Source organism: Aulostomus chinensis, chromosome 8 (genome assembly GCF_037954235.1).
Source record: "Aulostomus chinensis isolate RoL2024-O1b breed Wild chromosome 8, RoL_Achi_v1.0, whole genome shotgun sequence".
Taxonomy (NCBI): domain Eukaryota; kingdom Metazoa; phylum Chordata; class Actinopteri; order Syngnathiformes; family Aulostomidae; genus Aulostomus; species Aulostomus chinensis.
In genome coordinates this window covers 8,533,857-8,551,178 of record NC_141327.1, presented here as the reverse complement: position 1 = coordinate 8,551,178, position 17,322 = coordinate 8,533,857, and the positions used below count along the sequence as shown (strand labels likewise).

The window sequence follows — 17,322 nt, the reverse complement described above, 5'->3', positions numbered from 1 at the left end:
GAGAAGCCAGTACGGGAGAAACTTGTTCTCTTCTACCAGTTCTTGTCAATATGTGGGCAGCAGCATTTTGGACCAGCTGGAGAGTCTTTCGGGACTTATTGGTGCTGCCTGATAGGAGGGAATTGCAGTAGTCCAGCCTGGCAATGACAAAAGCATGGAAAATTTTTCTGCATTTTTTTTGAGACAGGATGTGTCTGATCTTAGCAATGTTACATCAATGAAAGAAAGCAGTCCTCGAGATTTTCTTAATGTGGGAGTTAAATGACAGATCCTGATCAAAGAGAATTCCAAGGTTCCTTACAGTAGTGCTGGGGGCCAGGGTGATGCCATCCAGGGTACCTGTCTTATCAGATAGGGTGTCTCTAAGATGTTTTGGGCCCAGCACATTTACTTCAGTTTTGTCAGAGTTTAATAAAAGTAAATTATGATTCATCCATGTTTTTATATCCTTTAGACAGGCCTCCAGTTTAGTCAGCTGATTTGTTTCATGTGGATGCATTGATAAATACAGCTGTGTATCATCTGCATAACAGTGAAAATCAATCAAATGTTTCTTTATAATGTGACCTAGAGGAAGCAGATATAAGGTGAAGAGGACTGGTTCAAGCACAGACCCTTGTAGAACACCATAACTGACTGTCGTGGTTTCAGAGGGATTATTATTAGTGAGTACAAACTGAGATTGAACTAGTAAATATGACCGAAATCAATTTAGTGCAGTTCCTTTTATGCCAATGGCATGTTCCAGTCTCTGTAGAAGGATATGGCGGTCAATGGTATCTGAGATCTGCTCTGAGATCTAATAAGACCAGCACAGAGATGAGTCCCTCATCGAGAGGTTTCTCCAATTTTTCCCTGTTAAAATGGTTTTATTTGGAGTTTTTCCCTCAGTCGATGTGAGGGTCTAAGGGCAGAGGATGTTGTTATGATGCCATGTAAAGCCCTTTGAGACAAACTGTTTGTAAAAATGGGCTGTAACAATAAAATTGCCTTGCCTTGCCTTGCCCTCATCTGATGCCAGTAGGAGGTCATTGGTAACTTTGACCAGTGCTGTTTCTGTGCTATGATGAACCCTGAAACCTGACTGGAAAACTGACTGCTTGTATCAACAATCTTGTCCTTTCAGTCATTACCCAAAGCTCATGACCATAAGTGAGGGAAGGAACATAGATCAACTGGTAAATAGAGAGCTTTGCTTTTCAGCTCAGCTCCCTTTTCGCCATGATGGACTGATGCAGAGTCCACATCACTGATGATGCCACATTGCCACCCCTGCCTGTCACTTCTCATTGCTGGCAATGCCAGAGTGGAAGAGAGTCCAACCCCTCTTGAGAGGACTGGTTCAAGAGACCTTGTTGTATGTTGAGGGGAGTCCGACTATATCTAGCCAGAACTTCTCAACCTCACGCACCAGCTCAGGCTCCTTCCCCACTAGAGAGGTGACATTCCACGTGCCCAGAACCAGCTTCTGCAGCCGAAGATCGGACTGCCAAGGTCTCCGCTCTTGGCTGCAACCCATCCCCCCACACTGCACTGATGTTTCCTCTTCAGGCTGTGCCCGGCAGGGCCCCATGGTTGCAGGCCCGGCCATCAGGCACTCACCATCGAGCCCCACCCCCAGACCTTGCTTCAGAGGGGTGCCCTCATGACTAGTGTTTGGGAAAGGGAAAACTCGGTCAAATGTTGCTGATCATCACTGGGGTCTTTTGAGCTACTCTTTGTGTGGTCCAGGGGCATAAAAGCCCCAACAACTTAGCTCCTAGGATCATTGGGACACACAAACTCCTTCACCGCCATAAGGTGGTAGCTCAAGGAGGAGCTTTCTTGGAACAATTCTGCAAATAACATACATTTTCATATTAAGCCACACCCACTTAGAATGCCAGGGACGCAGATAATTTTGGTGGTTGTACAGATAAAGATACAGATATAGAAAATGGTGTGCTCAATCATTCCTACTGTTACTTCACGACAGATGGTCTTTTTATGCTTCAGCCAAGTAATGTATTTAACAGTGGTTCTTTAACAGGTTGATTAATCTGCATAATTACGAGTCAAGAAAGATGATAAGGCTTGAGCTAGAGCACTGAAAGAGTCTGGCAACACAGAAACAGAAAATGAAAAATAACTGACAGCAGATTGATCATTTATGTGAGCACTGACTTAAATGCAGGCACTAGCTGGCTGTGTGTTAATGATATATTGTATAAATGGTACTGACTCATTTATTTGTTTGCCCCTTATTCGGACATCCTCAGCAAGTAGAAAGCCAGTCATCGTAACAACAGTTCACAACTCCTCTGTCAGGAACTTTTTCACCGCCTGCTGGGCTAGATAGCGCTTCAATCACAAGCGAACTGTGATTGCAATTTCACTCCCTACTTGTTGAAGCAAATCTACCTGAAGAAAGTGACAAAACATAAACTCTATATAAAGGGTATCAATCATGGTGTCAATAAAGTTCACCTTTTTAGACTAGAAATAGTTTCGCATAAATATGCCAACCTTTTTAGTAGACTTGCTTTTGTGGGCAGGGTTTACATATTGTGCTCCATCTACAGTGACCCTGATAATGGCGATCTCACCATGGACCATGCAATATGTAAAAATACAGTGGACTCATTCTTATTTGTTGCAAATTCTGAAAAGTATGTGTTTTCCTGTGATTGTCCATATTCTGCATGTGGGTGTATGGATGTGTATTACTTGTGTGGGGACAAAAGGCAAGTCTCCATAATGAATAATGAAAATCATTTTAATTAATAGGTGAAGACTTGGATTAAGGTCAAGGTTAAAGTTAGGTGTGTATGAATGAATGTATGTATGTATGTATGTGTGCAGGTGTGTGTCATGTAAGATGAAATTGTGTCTGATACAAAGCAGACACAGATGCTGATGTATCTGCTCACAAACTACGTGTATGTGCATGTGTGAATGTGTGTGTGTTTTGTTAAGCTTCTCTTACATGATCATTTATCATTCTAACCCTCACCAAGACTAGAAATACTGCTCACATTACTCAGCAGGATTCATACTTTGTATTTAACTTTTTGATCTTATTTAAGCTTGCCAAATCAAAAATGGGGACCTGGGAACTAAATGCACTGTAATGTAAGAAAATAAGGGTAAATTAAGGATAAAATAAAAAATAAATGACAAAAGATTAAAAAAACAAATGAAACATTTTCACAGGTATAAGAGCACTGTGAAGCATCTTTATTGGATTATCACCATGAAAACAATAAAAAAAACTTTAAAGCACTCGTTTAGGAAAATAAAACCAACAAAATGTATAAAATAATTTAGCATTTCTGTTGATATACACAATCATTTTAATAAATATTTTTTGCATTTGGAGATGATAATTGAAAAAATGCAGATTATTTACAGCTTCAGATTTCACTTATGTAACAAAAACACATTCATAGGCACCTTAAATTATATTCCCCACACAAATGTAATATTAACAAAATACACTGCCCTGAGTTCACTGTAAAATCAAATACTTAGAGTTGAAATCTATTTGGCCTATTTTTTAAAGCTTAATGAGACCAACATATAATCTTATTTGTGTGTGAGCCGAGTGACGTTATGTTCTGTTAGTGTTTAAATCGGCTGTCTACATGTGTACAGTGCTTAGTGATCCATATTGATGTTACTGAATTTTGAATAGGTGTTGTCACTGTGTCCCTGAAATAATTTATAAGGCATCTTGACTAAGTCTTGGGTTTAGTGATAGGTTTCCGGGATTCCTGAAACATTACTGTGAAAGTGACCAAGGCTGTGTAGCCCTGATGTCCAAATAATGAATTGTAATCCAACATCTGATGGCCAGCCAGATGGCTGTATTTATCAGCCCCATCTTGATGAATTTGAAGATACACGGGCAAGGAAATCTGAAAAATGACAAAATCAAATCTGAAACTGTCCTCTGACAGGCAGTTAGCACCATTTTTTTTTTTTAACAATGTGAGGATGAACAGAGGTCCTAAGTCTAAGAGGTCAGCATTTGGATCAGAAATCAACATAGTGTGGAAAGGAGGTGTGTGAGTGTGTGAATCAGGTGTGTCTCTTCATGTGCAAAGCCAGGTGGTCGGAGCGTGAGAAGGCCCTCTGACACAGCAGACACTCATAGGGTTTTTGCCCGGTGTGTTTGCGGTAGTGACGCGTCAGTTCATCTGATCGGGCAAACTTCCAGCTGCAGCCATCCCATGAGCAGTGATAAGGTTTTTCCCCTGATGAGTTAATAATAATGCAGATGGAGAAACACATAAATACAAGTAATCCTAGGCTATGGAGTTTCTGTCTCTTTGGCAGGGCTTACCTGTGTGGGTACGGAGGTGTGCCTTAAGATGTGAGCTCTTTGTGTAGGTCTTGTGGCAGCCTGGGTATTCACAGCTGTGGATGGCGGGCCTCTTTTTCCCTGTCAACCTTCGACCACGCTTCCCCTCCACCCCAACAGGAGGCAGCTGTGGTCCGACCAGCACTGGCTGCTGATGAAAAGGCAGGTGAGCAGAGTGCTGGCTGTGAGTGGGGTCACAGAAAAGATTGTTGGTGTGGTTGAAGTGACGGATGAAACTGTTTTGTCGAGGATCAATGGGCACAGCGTGAGGTGGGATGAACCTGCTGTCAGGGAAGGGAACCAGAGTTTGGTGCTGCTGAGTGTAGTAAGGATTGAATTCCCATGAGGTGACCTTATTAAGGTTTCCTCTGCTGTGTCTGTCCATGCTGCTCCCTCGATGGGAACCAAACTGATCTACGTTGAGTACACCGGGAATTGAAGTCCAACCTGTTTGGTCATCATTACAACCATGATGATACAGTTCTGACTGAACTGATGCTGCTGGTTCTATAGAAGACAGGAGCTCAGCCAGCAGGCCGCCATTGTCCATTTGCACATACTCGTGATCTGGTTGGTTCTCCACCTCCTGGTACACTCTATTTGGGTCCACCTGGCAATGCTGCTCATTGTTGAATTCTGAGGAAGGGTTCAGGTCAGGTGATGCGCTGCTCCAGCCAGACAGTAGGAGCTCAATGTCCCAGGATGCCCTGCTGTCATCATTAAGAAGCTCCTCTGACATTTGGTGAGAAACCTGCAGCTGTTCAGAGCTGCTCAAAGACGGTCTGTTGTTCAGAGAGTCCAAAGGATGAGAGCTGCCCTCAGAAGTCAACTCCTGTTGTTTTTGATAGCATTGGGAAATGATGGTAAACACTACTGGTTCAACCTCCTGAAAATAAACTATTAACATCTTATTCAGGAAACATGCAAGCACAGCCACAACTTTAGAAACCCCTGTAGATAAAATGTCTTGAGTATGTTTCTGTCATTGTGTGAGAATCTAAGAACTTAAGCCAAAATGATACTTACTTTCATGTCAGTGGTATGAGCAAGGTTGGAGAAGGAGCTGAAGGAGGGGAGAACAGCCTGCGTAACAGCCATTGAGCACGTTGATATGAAGCCACTTGGCCGTTTGTGATAGTGATGCTCCACTCTTCTATTAGCTTTTTCTTGTCCTTTTACACATGCACCTTCTCCTCAGCTAACAGAATGGCACATGCCGCACATCGCAGTTACAGCCACTCACATGTTACTAGGGCTAAGTTTCCATTAGATGCCCCTTTGCCTCCATTCCTCCTCTGCTATCTCTTGTCTCTTGTCTGTCTTTGTCAGCTGTGACCCTAACTTCAAATCTCTCTTTCTCATGTAGGTTTTAACCGTTAAGAGGTGGAGCGTCCCTGGCCTTGTCCATTTACAGTCACTAAGAAACTCTACTATCTCATCTCACCACCTCGTGTCTTCCTTTTGGTATGAGTCAGAGTAAAAAGGACATTGGATAGACACTTAGATGTAGTCAAATTTCTAAAAAGTGAAGCACAATTAAGGATTAGATGAAAGGCTTAAAATTTTAGACATCTTTTAGCAACACTGGAAATAATAACACACAGAACATCATGCAACAAGCTTAAAAAGTGGACTGATTTTGTAGGGAGGCTGCTTTGATAAATATCACAAGGTAATGTTTCACTCCATATTGTTGGAGTGTAGCAAAGGAACAAAGATGGAGTTGAAATTATTGGCATTTATTTAATAAAGCATTATTCGTATTGACAGAAATCCATATTCATACCAACATGTAACTTTACTTTGTATGACACTTACAAGATCAGGACTTAAAGTGGGCCAAACATCATCTTATTTATATACTGTAAATAATACACAATTTTTATCAATAGTTTTAGGGAGCTATGGCATCAAGTTGCTCCTCAAGACGAGAGATGGAATCATTTACCTGTCTCCTGGCTAGGTCAAATATCCTTAATCAAGATGAACATTTTACCTCAATTATTATACCCAATCCAAATGATTCCTGTTATATTCTAAAACAAGGTGATAAAAGATATAAACAGCTGGCTGAGTGCTTTTATATGGAGCAAACGCAGACCATAACTTAAAATGACTACATTGCAGCAACCAAGCTCTGTGGGAGGTCTGGACTTACCAGATAAAAGTATCAGTTAAGTGCACATATGAGATATGTCTATGACTGGGTTATAGGCAATCCTAATTCTACCTGGCTGGGTACTGAAAGCTCCCTTGCAAAATATCCGCTGAGGGACCTGCTGTTTATTAAGAAATTAAATATTGTTGAATCTAGTTGTGAGAATCCTATTATAGTGAATACATTTAGGGCCTGGTGATTAGTATGTCGACTAGAGGGAAGGTCTAAACTAACCTCCATTTTTACTCCGATTGTCAATAATCCTGATTTTCAGCCTGGTTCATCTGGTACCGGTTTTAGACGGTGGAATAACAGAGGCATTAGTAGACTAAAGGACTTATTTCTGAACAACACACTAATGTCATTTGAACAAATTAGGATGGTATATGGTATCCCTAGGCAAGCTCTTTTTCTTTATTTTCAGATAAGACACGATATAATGCATAGCACAACTTTAATGACTCATTTTGAGGTATCTCCTGTGGAGAAAATTTTATTTCAATCTACTGGAAAGTTGTCTGTAAGTTTGTTTTATAAAGCGCTGTATTCTTCTTCCCCTGTTAAACTGCAAGGACTTAAGAGCACATGGGAGAGAGAGCTATCTGTCACAATCACTGACGAGAAATGGAAAGATATCTGGAAACATGCCAAATCAATTTCTGTCTGCAATCGGGTAAAAGCAATACAACTTAAGCTCATACACAGAATGCATATATCAGATAAGACACTATATAATGCATAGCACAACTTTAATGACTCATTTTGAGGTATCTCCTGTGGAGAAAATTTTATTTCAATCTACTGGAAAGTTGCCTGTAAGTTTGTTTTATAAAGCGCTGTATTCTTCTTCCCCTGTTAAACTGCAAGGACTTAAGAGCACATGGGAGAGAGAGCTATCTGTCACAATCACTGACGAGAAATGGAAAGATATCTGGAAACATGCCAAATCAATTTCTGTCTGCAATCGGGTAAAAGCAATACAACTTAAGATCATACACAGAATGCATATATCGTCCAACTGCAGGCACCATTTCAAGCCTACACTCTCACCCATGTGCCTCAAATGTAAGACACAAATAGGCACTTTAACTCATTGTCTCTGGTCGTGCCTTAAACTGCAAAGATACTGTTATAATGTACTGTCAGAAATTGAAAAAATCCTAGGTCTGGAATTGGAGATGGACCCACTATCTCTTGTGCTGGGCCTCCCAATTTATTTTTGGATATGTGTTCTGTCTGTTTGGTTTTTTGAATGAAAAACTAATAAAAAAAAAAATATATATATATATATATATATATATATATATATATATATATATATAAAAAGTTGCTCCTCAAAATGAACTAAAATTGACATGAAATAACTAACAAACAAAATATGATCTAATTTATCTTAAACCACAACAAACTTCTAAATGTATTCCAACACTGCAGATGAGGGTTGTGTACTGTTTGTTCTACAAAAGTAAGAAAATTATTAGACACTGTCAGATGACTGCTTTCTGTCTGCTTGTATATCATCTTTTATTATAATGCTTCTGTTAATTAAAGTATATAAATCCATCACCAATAAATGTAAACCAGTCAGTTCACTGGCAAAAAACATTCAGTTGTTTCATGATTCAGGTTTACGTCCATAACCATAAACAGCATAACACTCGTTGAGCCATAATTTTAATAGCCATTGACACGGAGGACTTGGCCTGTGAGAACTTGCATCCCTGACTTCTGAGAAGGCTTGTGTGTGAAAGGTGATTATTTTCTGACTTGTATTTATCTATTGACGTGGGGCAGTGACAGGCTGCTGTCTCCATACAGATAATGGACCCCTGACTGCTGCTGATCACAGATGATGAGCCAGACACTGATAAACACTCCCTTTTTCCTGCTGAGTTGCAACTGCACAAAACATCATCCAGGCAAAAAAGCTGTGGTGGTCAGCTTGACAAAAGCAGCCTCTTTATTGTGGTATATTCTCATCTATAGTTTGTTTGTCAGAGAGATTCCTTCAAATGCCTGGGACTAAGTATTCACAAAAGATAATTATGTATAAGAGATAGTTGTGCTTTATGAATTGAGATTAGATGTTTTATTTTGTCGTACTTTAGCCCTCCTAGGCTATTTTTCTAAGCGTCCTCAACAAAAAGTCATAACCTTAAGAAATTCAGACGGCCACAACAATCTGTATTTGTACTCATAAAACACCCCCAAAAAACATAATTAGCCCACAATGTGGTAAACACATTAAACATTGAAATATCAATCAACAGAGTAAAATAGAACATATGATAATTGGCTATGTTTTCTTTTTATCTTGTTGCATTGCACTCTAAAAAAGAAAACTTAATTTTTTTGGTCCAACAATTTTTTTAAAGTTAACTTAACATAACAAGTTGAGTTGTGTTGTAAACTAATAAACACATGTATTCCAACTATCTTTTAAATGTTACTCGGCTAAAGTTGATATCACTTAATAATTTGAGTTAGCAAACCTCAAAACTGTGCATTTGAGGTCAGGACAACTTCTAGAAATCGCGAGAACAAGAACTTGGGGTTGCCAACGCTTATCTGCAGGGGCTCCATCGCCACACAGTCTTGACCTTGTGCTGCGAAATCATTCAAGGTTTTCTCGCAAGGTGAGTGCTTAATATGCTTAAAGTTTACGCGTTAAATTATACTTTATTGTGTATAAATATATGTGTATATAATTTTTTTTACATATTCATTGGCCTTTTAACATTCAGGTCCAGAGAAGTATGGATAAAGAGTCTTTCCAACAAATAAATCATATATAAATTAAATGGGAAAGACTCGTTTAAAATATGCCAGTAACTTAAACATTGTTAAATAGGTGGTTATTGTGGTGGTTGTTGTATGAGGGCTGTGTAGACCTCGTGTATGTCGTGTTAGCAAGGTGGCGTTAGCCTGTTAGCAACTCAAAACGTGTTACTATGTTAAAATTAAACGGCAAGAGTCATGAAGATATAACACTGGACCGGACCGGACTAAAGTTGTTCAAAACATGACTGCAGAAAATATCCGTCTGGTTAGCTACGTTAGGACAGGAACACACTGGGCGCAAAGCCCCACATGCTGCACACTTTCGCCCACGTTCACAAACGTGCCCGGCCACACCATGCAGCGAAGCAGCCTTCGAATCGGATGAATCCCACGTTAAAAACCCATCAAAACTGGATAAGAAACACATTAAGGTTTTAATATGTTAATTGTTTGTCAGCGAAGGTACATACAAAGGGGAGGTTGTGAGTTTTTATTAAGCACAAATTTTGTTTTATTTAGTCTCTTGCACGGAGTAACAGAAAGATAAAATACTAAAGATGTAATACTAGGCTTAAATACACACAATGAAAAAAAATCTATTATAGGCTATATATTGATAAACTAAAAACTAGGTGCCCCGCGGTCTGAACATACATGTACACTTGTTAGGAAAAAATAATATATATAAAAACTGACGAGGCTGTTACTAAAAGAATGAGGATCAGCTCTGCAGCATGTTGGCAGAGAAATTCGTGCACGGTGCGAATAAGCAACAGGTGCGGCTCGTCACGGCGCCTTAGCGTCCACTGTGTTCCTAGCGTTAGCTCTGTTGGCTCCGTTAGCTCTGTTGGCTCCGTTAGTGGGCTGCAGTCGAACTGGAGCTCATTATTAAACATAATGGGCATTGCTACTAATGACCGGTATATTGCGCACGTATGTCTTTGATGTTAACTCTTAGTGTTACCGTACTTCATGTGTGACTCATTTTTAGAATCGGGAGTCATGTTAACATGACATACTGCTCGTCTTGTTCCGGTTGGTCGTCACGGAAACATGACGCTCTGTCAGTGATGTTTGAACCGTTTGACCAGAGTGAAAACAAATGTGTAGGAGATGAAATCTAAAATCATGTATCTAATCAGTTTACTAACTCATACTATAATACAATACCAACAGAGAAACAATGTAAATATTACATTAAATGATAAATTGGTGGACTGACAAGTTTGCTTACTGAGGGTTACCTATTTATTCTGTCAAGTAAATGGACTTTTTTTCTCGTTAGTTATCCTATGAGGTGCAAATTTTGTGATTTTGCCTGCACAAACCAACAAGGTCTCTTCAAGCACTATAGACTGAGGCATGGAGGAGGAGCTAACTGGCCCTGTATTTACGGTGACTGTGTGCACTTTCAGGACCCACGGTGCACTGAAAACCCATCTCACAAGATCACATTGCAGGACAAGGAGAAGGGAGGAGAAGTGGACATTTTTTTTGAGTCTTGTGAATTTACAGAAAATTGCAGTCAACCCACATTTTTCATCCATCTTGCACATCATTTAAGAAATAGACAGACTGTGCATTGTCCTTTTTTACGGTGTGAGTTTAAAACTAACAATTTAAAAACATTCACTTCTCACTGAAGCAGAAAACACAAACATAAACAGGACATTAGAACTTGTGTTAGAGAAAATGTAACATGTGCCATTGAACCTGAAAATGTGAACCAGCTGGGTGATATCTGTGTTGGAAGTGAGACATCACAAACTGATGAAGATTCAAATGAAAGGGCTGAGGAAGAGTATATAGACCAGGGGTGCCCAAACTTTTTTCATGGAGGGCCACATGCAGAAAATTATATGAGAGGCTGGGCCACTCACTAGAGATGAGGTTTATCGCCTCACCTCTAGTGTATAGTCAGTGTATTGAATTTAACAAAATCCATCAAATTTAGGTAGTCTATGCTTGATAACTGAATATGCTTAAAGGAAAAAAAACCTACATCACAACTTTCCATTAATGAATTTTCATTTATTTTGTTTACAAAAGGATTGTCGGCTCATTTGCAGCAGCCTTAGATTGCTTCTTAGTCAGGATGGTGACTCCTCTTCATAGCCCTGTATAAAGGGTGAAAATAAGATATTGATGCAGTTATTGAGTTTTTATTAAGTTATTAAAGTTGACACAAACTAACGTTTGTTAGAAAATGTTATCAATTTAAATTGTCTGAAGTAATTAAATAATTGAGCTTGTGAACACATGGACACTGTATGATATTTTAACTCACCTTTAATAGGAACAGCATTGCACTTAGTGGGAGCAGTGATGCTGCGCTTTGGACCCAAGCATGGCTGGCAGGTCAGGAGTGAGTTTGGTGGTTGAGATGCGAAGGACATCACGGAGTTGGCTGTCGGTCATTTTGGTTCTCAATCTGCTTTTGTTCAGAGTTAACAGAGAAAACGTTTGCTCACATATGTATGTCGAGCCGAACAGACTCATCATCCTTTTTGCATGACGTCGCATCAGAGGAAACTTGACTTTTTCCAAGCCCTGGTAGAAGTCGGGTAGGGAGAGCAACTGATGCTGATTCTTCAGAGAATCATCACACTGCATTTCGATAAGCTCCAATTGCAGACTCTCTTCCACTTCTTCTGCATCCATCAGGAAGGGAGTTGAGAACAGCTTGATTTCTTTCTCAATGGTAGAGAAATCTTGGAAACGCTGACTGAATTCTGTATTAAGAGATGTGACCACAGACACATATTTTTCCTTTTTTGCAGAAAGGTTGGCGTTTGGAAAACCACACTTGATTTCGGACAGCGTGGGGAAGTGCGCAACATTGAAGTTACGCAGTTGTCTCAAAGAGACGGAGCTTCGCGCGGAATGCTTTCATGTGTGCGTACAGCTGTGGCACAAGCTGGTCTTTGCCTTGCAGGCTCTTGTTCAGTGTGTTAAGATGACCAGTGAGATCAACTAGAAATGCCAGGTCTGCCAACCACAGAGGGTCACTTAGTTCACGGAGAGGTTTGTCCTTCTCTTTCAAAAACTGATCAATTTCTGATCTCAGGGAATAAAACCGCTGCAGTACGGAGCCGCGGCTGAGCCAGCGCACATCACAATGGTAAAGAACGTCCCCGTATTCAGCATCAACATCAGATAGGAAAGCTAGAAATTCTCTGTGATAGAGCCCCCGTGCTCGAATTATGTTCAGTTTTCACAACTGTATTCATCACATCATCAAGCTGGACTGTCTTGGCACAGAGGGCTTCTTGGTGGATGATACAGTGCATTTTAACAGCCTCACCTCCGCTGTCCCGCACCTTCGCGCACACCAGTGAGGCCACTCCTTTGCGCTCACCTGTCATAGCCGGAGCCCCATCCGTTGTAACTCCGCACAGCTTGTCCCATTTAAGATCCATCTTGTCAATTGCATCTGACACAGCTTCATACATGTCCTTTCCCGTTGTTGTGCCCTTTAGACTCCTCAGATCAAGCAGCTCCTCCGTAATGTGAAAGTTATCATCCACTCCTCGCAGAAAAATCAGCAGCTGTGCGGTGTCTGTAGCATCGGTGCTCTCATCACATGCAATCGAGTAAAAGTCAAAAGCACAAGCTTTACGTGACACTTGGTGTTCTATGTTAGCTGACAAATCTTCAATTCGCCGCACAACTGTGTTTCGGGACATGCTCACGTTGTTAAATTCTTGCATCTTTTCTGGGCACATCGTTTCTGCGACTGTGACGAGGCACTGTTTTATGAAGTCACCATCTGAGAGAGGTTTCCCGTGCCGCGCTATGAGTTCAGCTATCTTGTAGCTTGCTAATGTGGCACTTTCTTGTTTTTTTGTTAGCACGGAGAAAGCACTGCTGTTGAGCGAGCAGGCTAGCTGCCAGCTGCTTAACTTTCTCTTCCCGCTCAGCACCGGTGTAGGACGTGTAGGTCTGATGTTTGGTTTCATAGTGTCTTCGTACATTATAGTCTTTCATCACTGCAACGCTTTCATGGCAAATCAAACACATGACTTGACTTCCATGAAGAAATATTAATTTTCCAACCGTGTCTGAAATTTTCTGCACTCACTTGCTATCTTGCGTTTTTTTGGTTCCCCAATTTTGGTCACTCGCACAAAAGTTTTCTTTTATTCATTTTATTTAGAGGAAAACCTGCTGTGTTGAAGACTGGCGCTCTACCTAGTGGTGAAACTAAGAATTACAACACAGTCCAGCGCAAGTTTTATGTGAGGGCCATATTCAATTATATTTTTAAAACTTGCAACAATAATAAAATGGACCACGGGCCACAGTTGGCCCGCGGGCCGTGGTTTGGACACCCCTGGTTTAAAGTGTTATCTTGACAATGTTTATATTAAATTTGACTGAAATTCTGCTTTTAACAGGACACAGATCCAGAAGACACAACAACAAAAGGGGTCCAAATGGGAGTGCTCACTGTGTTGACTGATGATGGTGCACCGGCCTCGCTGCAAACAGCCAATAGCATTGCTGTGGTGTTGGAGGAGACCATAGTCCTTGAAGACATTCCCGACCTTCCCACTGCCTTCGTCTACCTCTTTGGCTTGCTTTATGTGCTGAACAGTGTTCCCGAGAGATCTCAGATATACTTTTGAAACAGTGCAGCACATCTTTATGAAGCTTACACCATCTTGTTCCCAGCGTGTGCGGAGCCTGAAAACAAAGCTCTTGCAGTAAGAAGCCTGACAACAACAAGACCTCATTTAGTCACAAGCCCATCTTTTTATTTACATTACATTCAAGTTTTTAGTTATGTTGACTGACTTTGGGGATGTTTTGCAAGCAAATGACTCATGCCTGTCGGTGTTTTATTTTTGTTTTACTACAGCTGTATAAAAATGGGCTTTTTTTTTTCTTTTTCTTTTATTAAGTGAACTTTTTTTTCTCCGTTCAATTCAGGAGAAAAATGTCAAGAGAAAAATGTTTTACCAAAAAAAAAAATGTTCAGGAGAAAAATGTTTTACCAAAAAAATAATAATAAATAAAGGCTCAGGAGAAAAATGTTTTACCAAAGCAATGCTAAGGAGAAACGTTTTACCAAAAAAAGGCTCAGGAGAAAATGTTTTACCAGGCTCATGGTTATTACTGTTGTTTGGACTGTTTAAACATGTTTTTGAATGTGTGCAGTACTTGCAGGAGAGAGACTGATTTCTTCTTGCATTCTGCTGGAATGCTGATGTTTAAATAAACATGTTTTACTGAACTAGTATTTGTATCTGTGTATCATTGGCATAATAGAAAGGTTTTAGTTGCCGTAACTTCTCATGTTTTATAAGCGCAACTCAAAATTTGGAGTTTTGATGCATTTGAAAGGTATGTTATCTGAAACAAAAATAATTAGTTGAGACTGCTAAATTGTAAGTGTTTAAAAAATTCTAAATTTGAAGTTATCTCAAAGTTAATTTATAAGTTATCTCAACAAATGATAATTTGTCTCAAATGTATGTAGTTTTCTTCAAAACTCGAGATTTTTAGTTGGGACTCAAAACGCAAAAATCTATTGCAGCCAGTTACCTAGAATTCTTGAGTTTTCATAGCCCTTTATTTTTTACGGTGTGGCTTAAGGTATTTCTGAAACCTTTTACATTCATTACCCTTGTAGTTTTAGGTATTCCACCTTTGACAAGATAGAACTTTTTTTTAAATTTTATTTTATAAACCTTTGATTTGGGCTGCATGGTGGTGCAGTGGTTAGCACTGTCGCCTCACAGCAAGATGGTTCCAGGTTTGAGTCCCAGCTGGGGCATGGGATCTTTCTGTGTGGAGTTTGCATGTTCTGCCCGTACCTGTGTGGGTTCTCTCTGGTACTCCGGCTTCTTCCCACCATCCAAAGACATGCAATTGGGGTCTAGGCTAATTGAATACTTTAAATTGACTATGTATGACTGTGAGTGTGAATGGTTGTTTGTCTCTCTATGTTGGCCCTGCGATGGACTGGCGACCTGTCCAGGGTGAACCCCGCCTCTCGCCCGTTGACGCTGGGATAGGCTCCAGCCCCCCCGTGATCCTTAATGTAGGAATAAGCGGAAGACAATGGATAGATGGAAACCTTTGGCTTTGGCAAAACATTGTCCATTGTCCATCTCCAAACAAATTGAGTTAATCCCAATAGGTCTAGGTTTCTCTAAGTGACGTGTTAAAATATAAATTAAACAGGCTTTTGTCTATGGTATCTTTTATAGATCATTTATAGTCAACCATCCCAGAGTTCTGTATTTATATGTAATTAAGTCACTGGTGTGTCACCCCCCCCCCCCCCCAAGACAATTCTAACTGCCTTATTTTGCTTTTTGCAGCTTTTCTATCCCATTGGTAGCTATTTCCCCAGATAGCAGAGCAGTATCGGACCTGACTGCAAATTAAGGCCTGAGGTAATAAAATATCTAAATACCTAAAAGTTCAGTAGATGAAACCTGTACATTGTTCTTCCCGTTTGGAAAAACAATAACAACAAAATCTTTTACCTGGATTTGTTTAAGCAGCATTTTTCTACATACAAGCACCATGATTTTGGTCTTGCTTGCACTCAGGGCAAATTTATTACTTCTGAACCAGCGATTAATGTTTAACAAGTCTGTTAATCCTCTATTTTTGCTGCTAATCAATGTACACAGTAGTATCATCTGTACATATTGTAGGGCTTAGCTTTGATGGTATTTGTGGAAAATCATTCATATAAATTAAATACAGAAGTGGACCATAGTAATGTAGTGGACCACACTTTTCAAGATGTGAACAAGAAAATGGTCCATTGACTGAATAGAGATTTAACGCAGTCACACAGGATGTGCTTGCTCATGGAGACTTGATGGGTGTAAATTAATTGAAGGAGTGTGATACTCGACCAGCTCTACTTTTAAAGTGTCATGAGATAACTTTTGTTGTGAATTGGTGCTATACAAATAAAACTGACCTGATATTTACAGGGATGGCAAGTCTTAACTACAGCCTTCAAAATTAAAGTATAGAGCGATAACTCGATACAGTTATGTATAGTGCAACGTCACACGTCTGGACTCTGGAGGACTGAAAATCAGAGTTTAGTTGTGACAGTGTTGAAGTGCGAATGTTGAAATTTGACTGATAATTTCTCCAAAACTATACAGTAAAACCCAAATCCCTACAGTAAAGACGAGTGGTTTTATGTATTCTAATAGTCAGCGTGGTCTTGAGCCCAAACTAACAGTGCCTGGCAGAACTCATGGAAAAGCTTTAATTTTCAGTCCTCCAAAGTCCAGACTTATGATTGTGTTAAAGTGCAATTGTTGAACTTTTACTGATAATTTCTAGTTATCGAGCTATCATTCTATACTTTTATTTTGAAGGTCGTCGGCAGACACTTGCCATTCCCGTAAATGTTGCAATAACGGGGAACTAAGAATCTACTGACGGCTAGGTTGACCATTTAAAGTCAATCGACGGATAAGTAGACCGCGGTAAAATACTCTGATTATAATTTATGACAGGGGTATTCTATTAAAATTCAAAGAGGTCCAGTTTCTAAAATTCCTCCAAGTAAAGGTTATACTGTCACTCAAAATACCTGATGAATATAAATTCAACAACGTACGTACACTTCTCTCATTTATTGTCAAATTGCAAGTGTTACCAAAGTAATATACTTTTAACATACTGAGAAGTCTGAATTTGTATGACACTTGAATGGAAACTATAGACAACAGTGTTGTTTTCAGGTTAGACCTGTCATACTGTGCTTTCAGTTCCATAATTTTACTTGCCCTCACTGTGGATTTCTGAGGGTACCGTTCCTTCAATGACCCGCGTATGGTTTCAAAGTGACGCTTAACGTTGCCTCTTTATATTAACGCCACAGTTTATCAGCATATGAGACCCAAAGGTTTCGAAATGACTGCAGGCAGAACAAACATGTATTGGTCCGTCCATTCATCTTTAAAAGTTATTTTCAACATCTACTTGTCTCATTCCGTTTTCTCATATCGTCCCTCTCTCACTATTCGCTGGGACTGAAAGGTAAACAATCGATTTG

General features: G+C 40.0%; 1 protein-coding gene and 1 long non-coding RNA gene across 3 annotated transcripts; one reads left to right on the top strand and one right to left on the bottom strand.

The window, feature by feature from the left end:
- Positions 1-3,201: 3,201 nt before the first annotated feature.
- Positions 3,202-5,800, bottom strand: klf1 (Kruppel like factor 1 (erythroid)). 2 transcript variants are annotated; one of them, XM_086210065.1, is made up of 3 exons: positions 5,369-5,800; positions 4,325-5,174; positions 3,204-4,235 (listed from the first exon to the last, which is right to left on the bottom strand). In XM_086210065.1, the coding sequence occupies exons 1-3, from the start codon at positions 5,438-5,440 to the stop codon at positions 4,060-4,062; spliced, it is 1,098 nt and encodes a 365-aa protein (XP_086066191.1). In that variant the 5' UTR covers positions 5,441-5,800; the 3' UTR covers positions 3,204-4,059. The 2 variants fall into 2 exon arrangements, with proteins under 2 accessions (XP_086066190.1, XP_086066191.1); XM_086210064.1 differs by lacking the exon at positions 5,369-5,800 and having other exon boundaries at positions 3,202-4,235; positions 4,325-5,360.
- Positions 5,801-9,042: 3,242 nt separating this feature from the next.
- LOC147256988 (uncharacterized) lies at positions 9,043-14,517 on the top strand. The gene is made up of 4 exons (XR_015117438.1): positions 9,043-9,136; positions 12,062-12,176; positions 12,349-12,402; positions 13,679-14,517. It is a non-coding gene; the product is annotated as an uncharacterized LOC147256988 (long non-coding RNA).
- Positions 14,518-17,322: the final 2,805 nt, after the last annotated feature.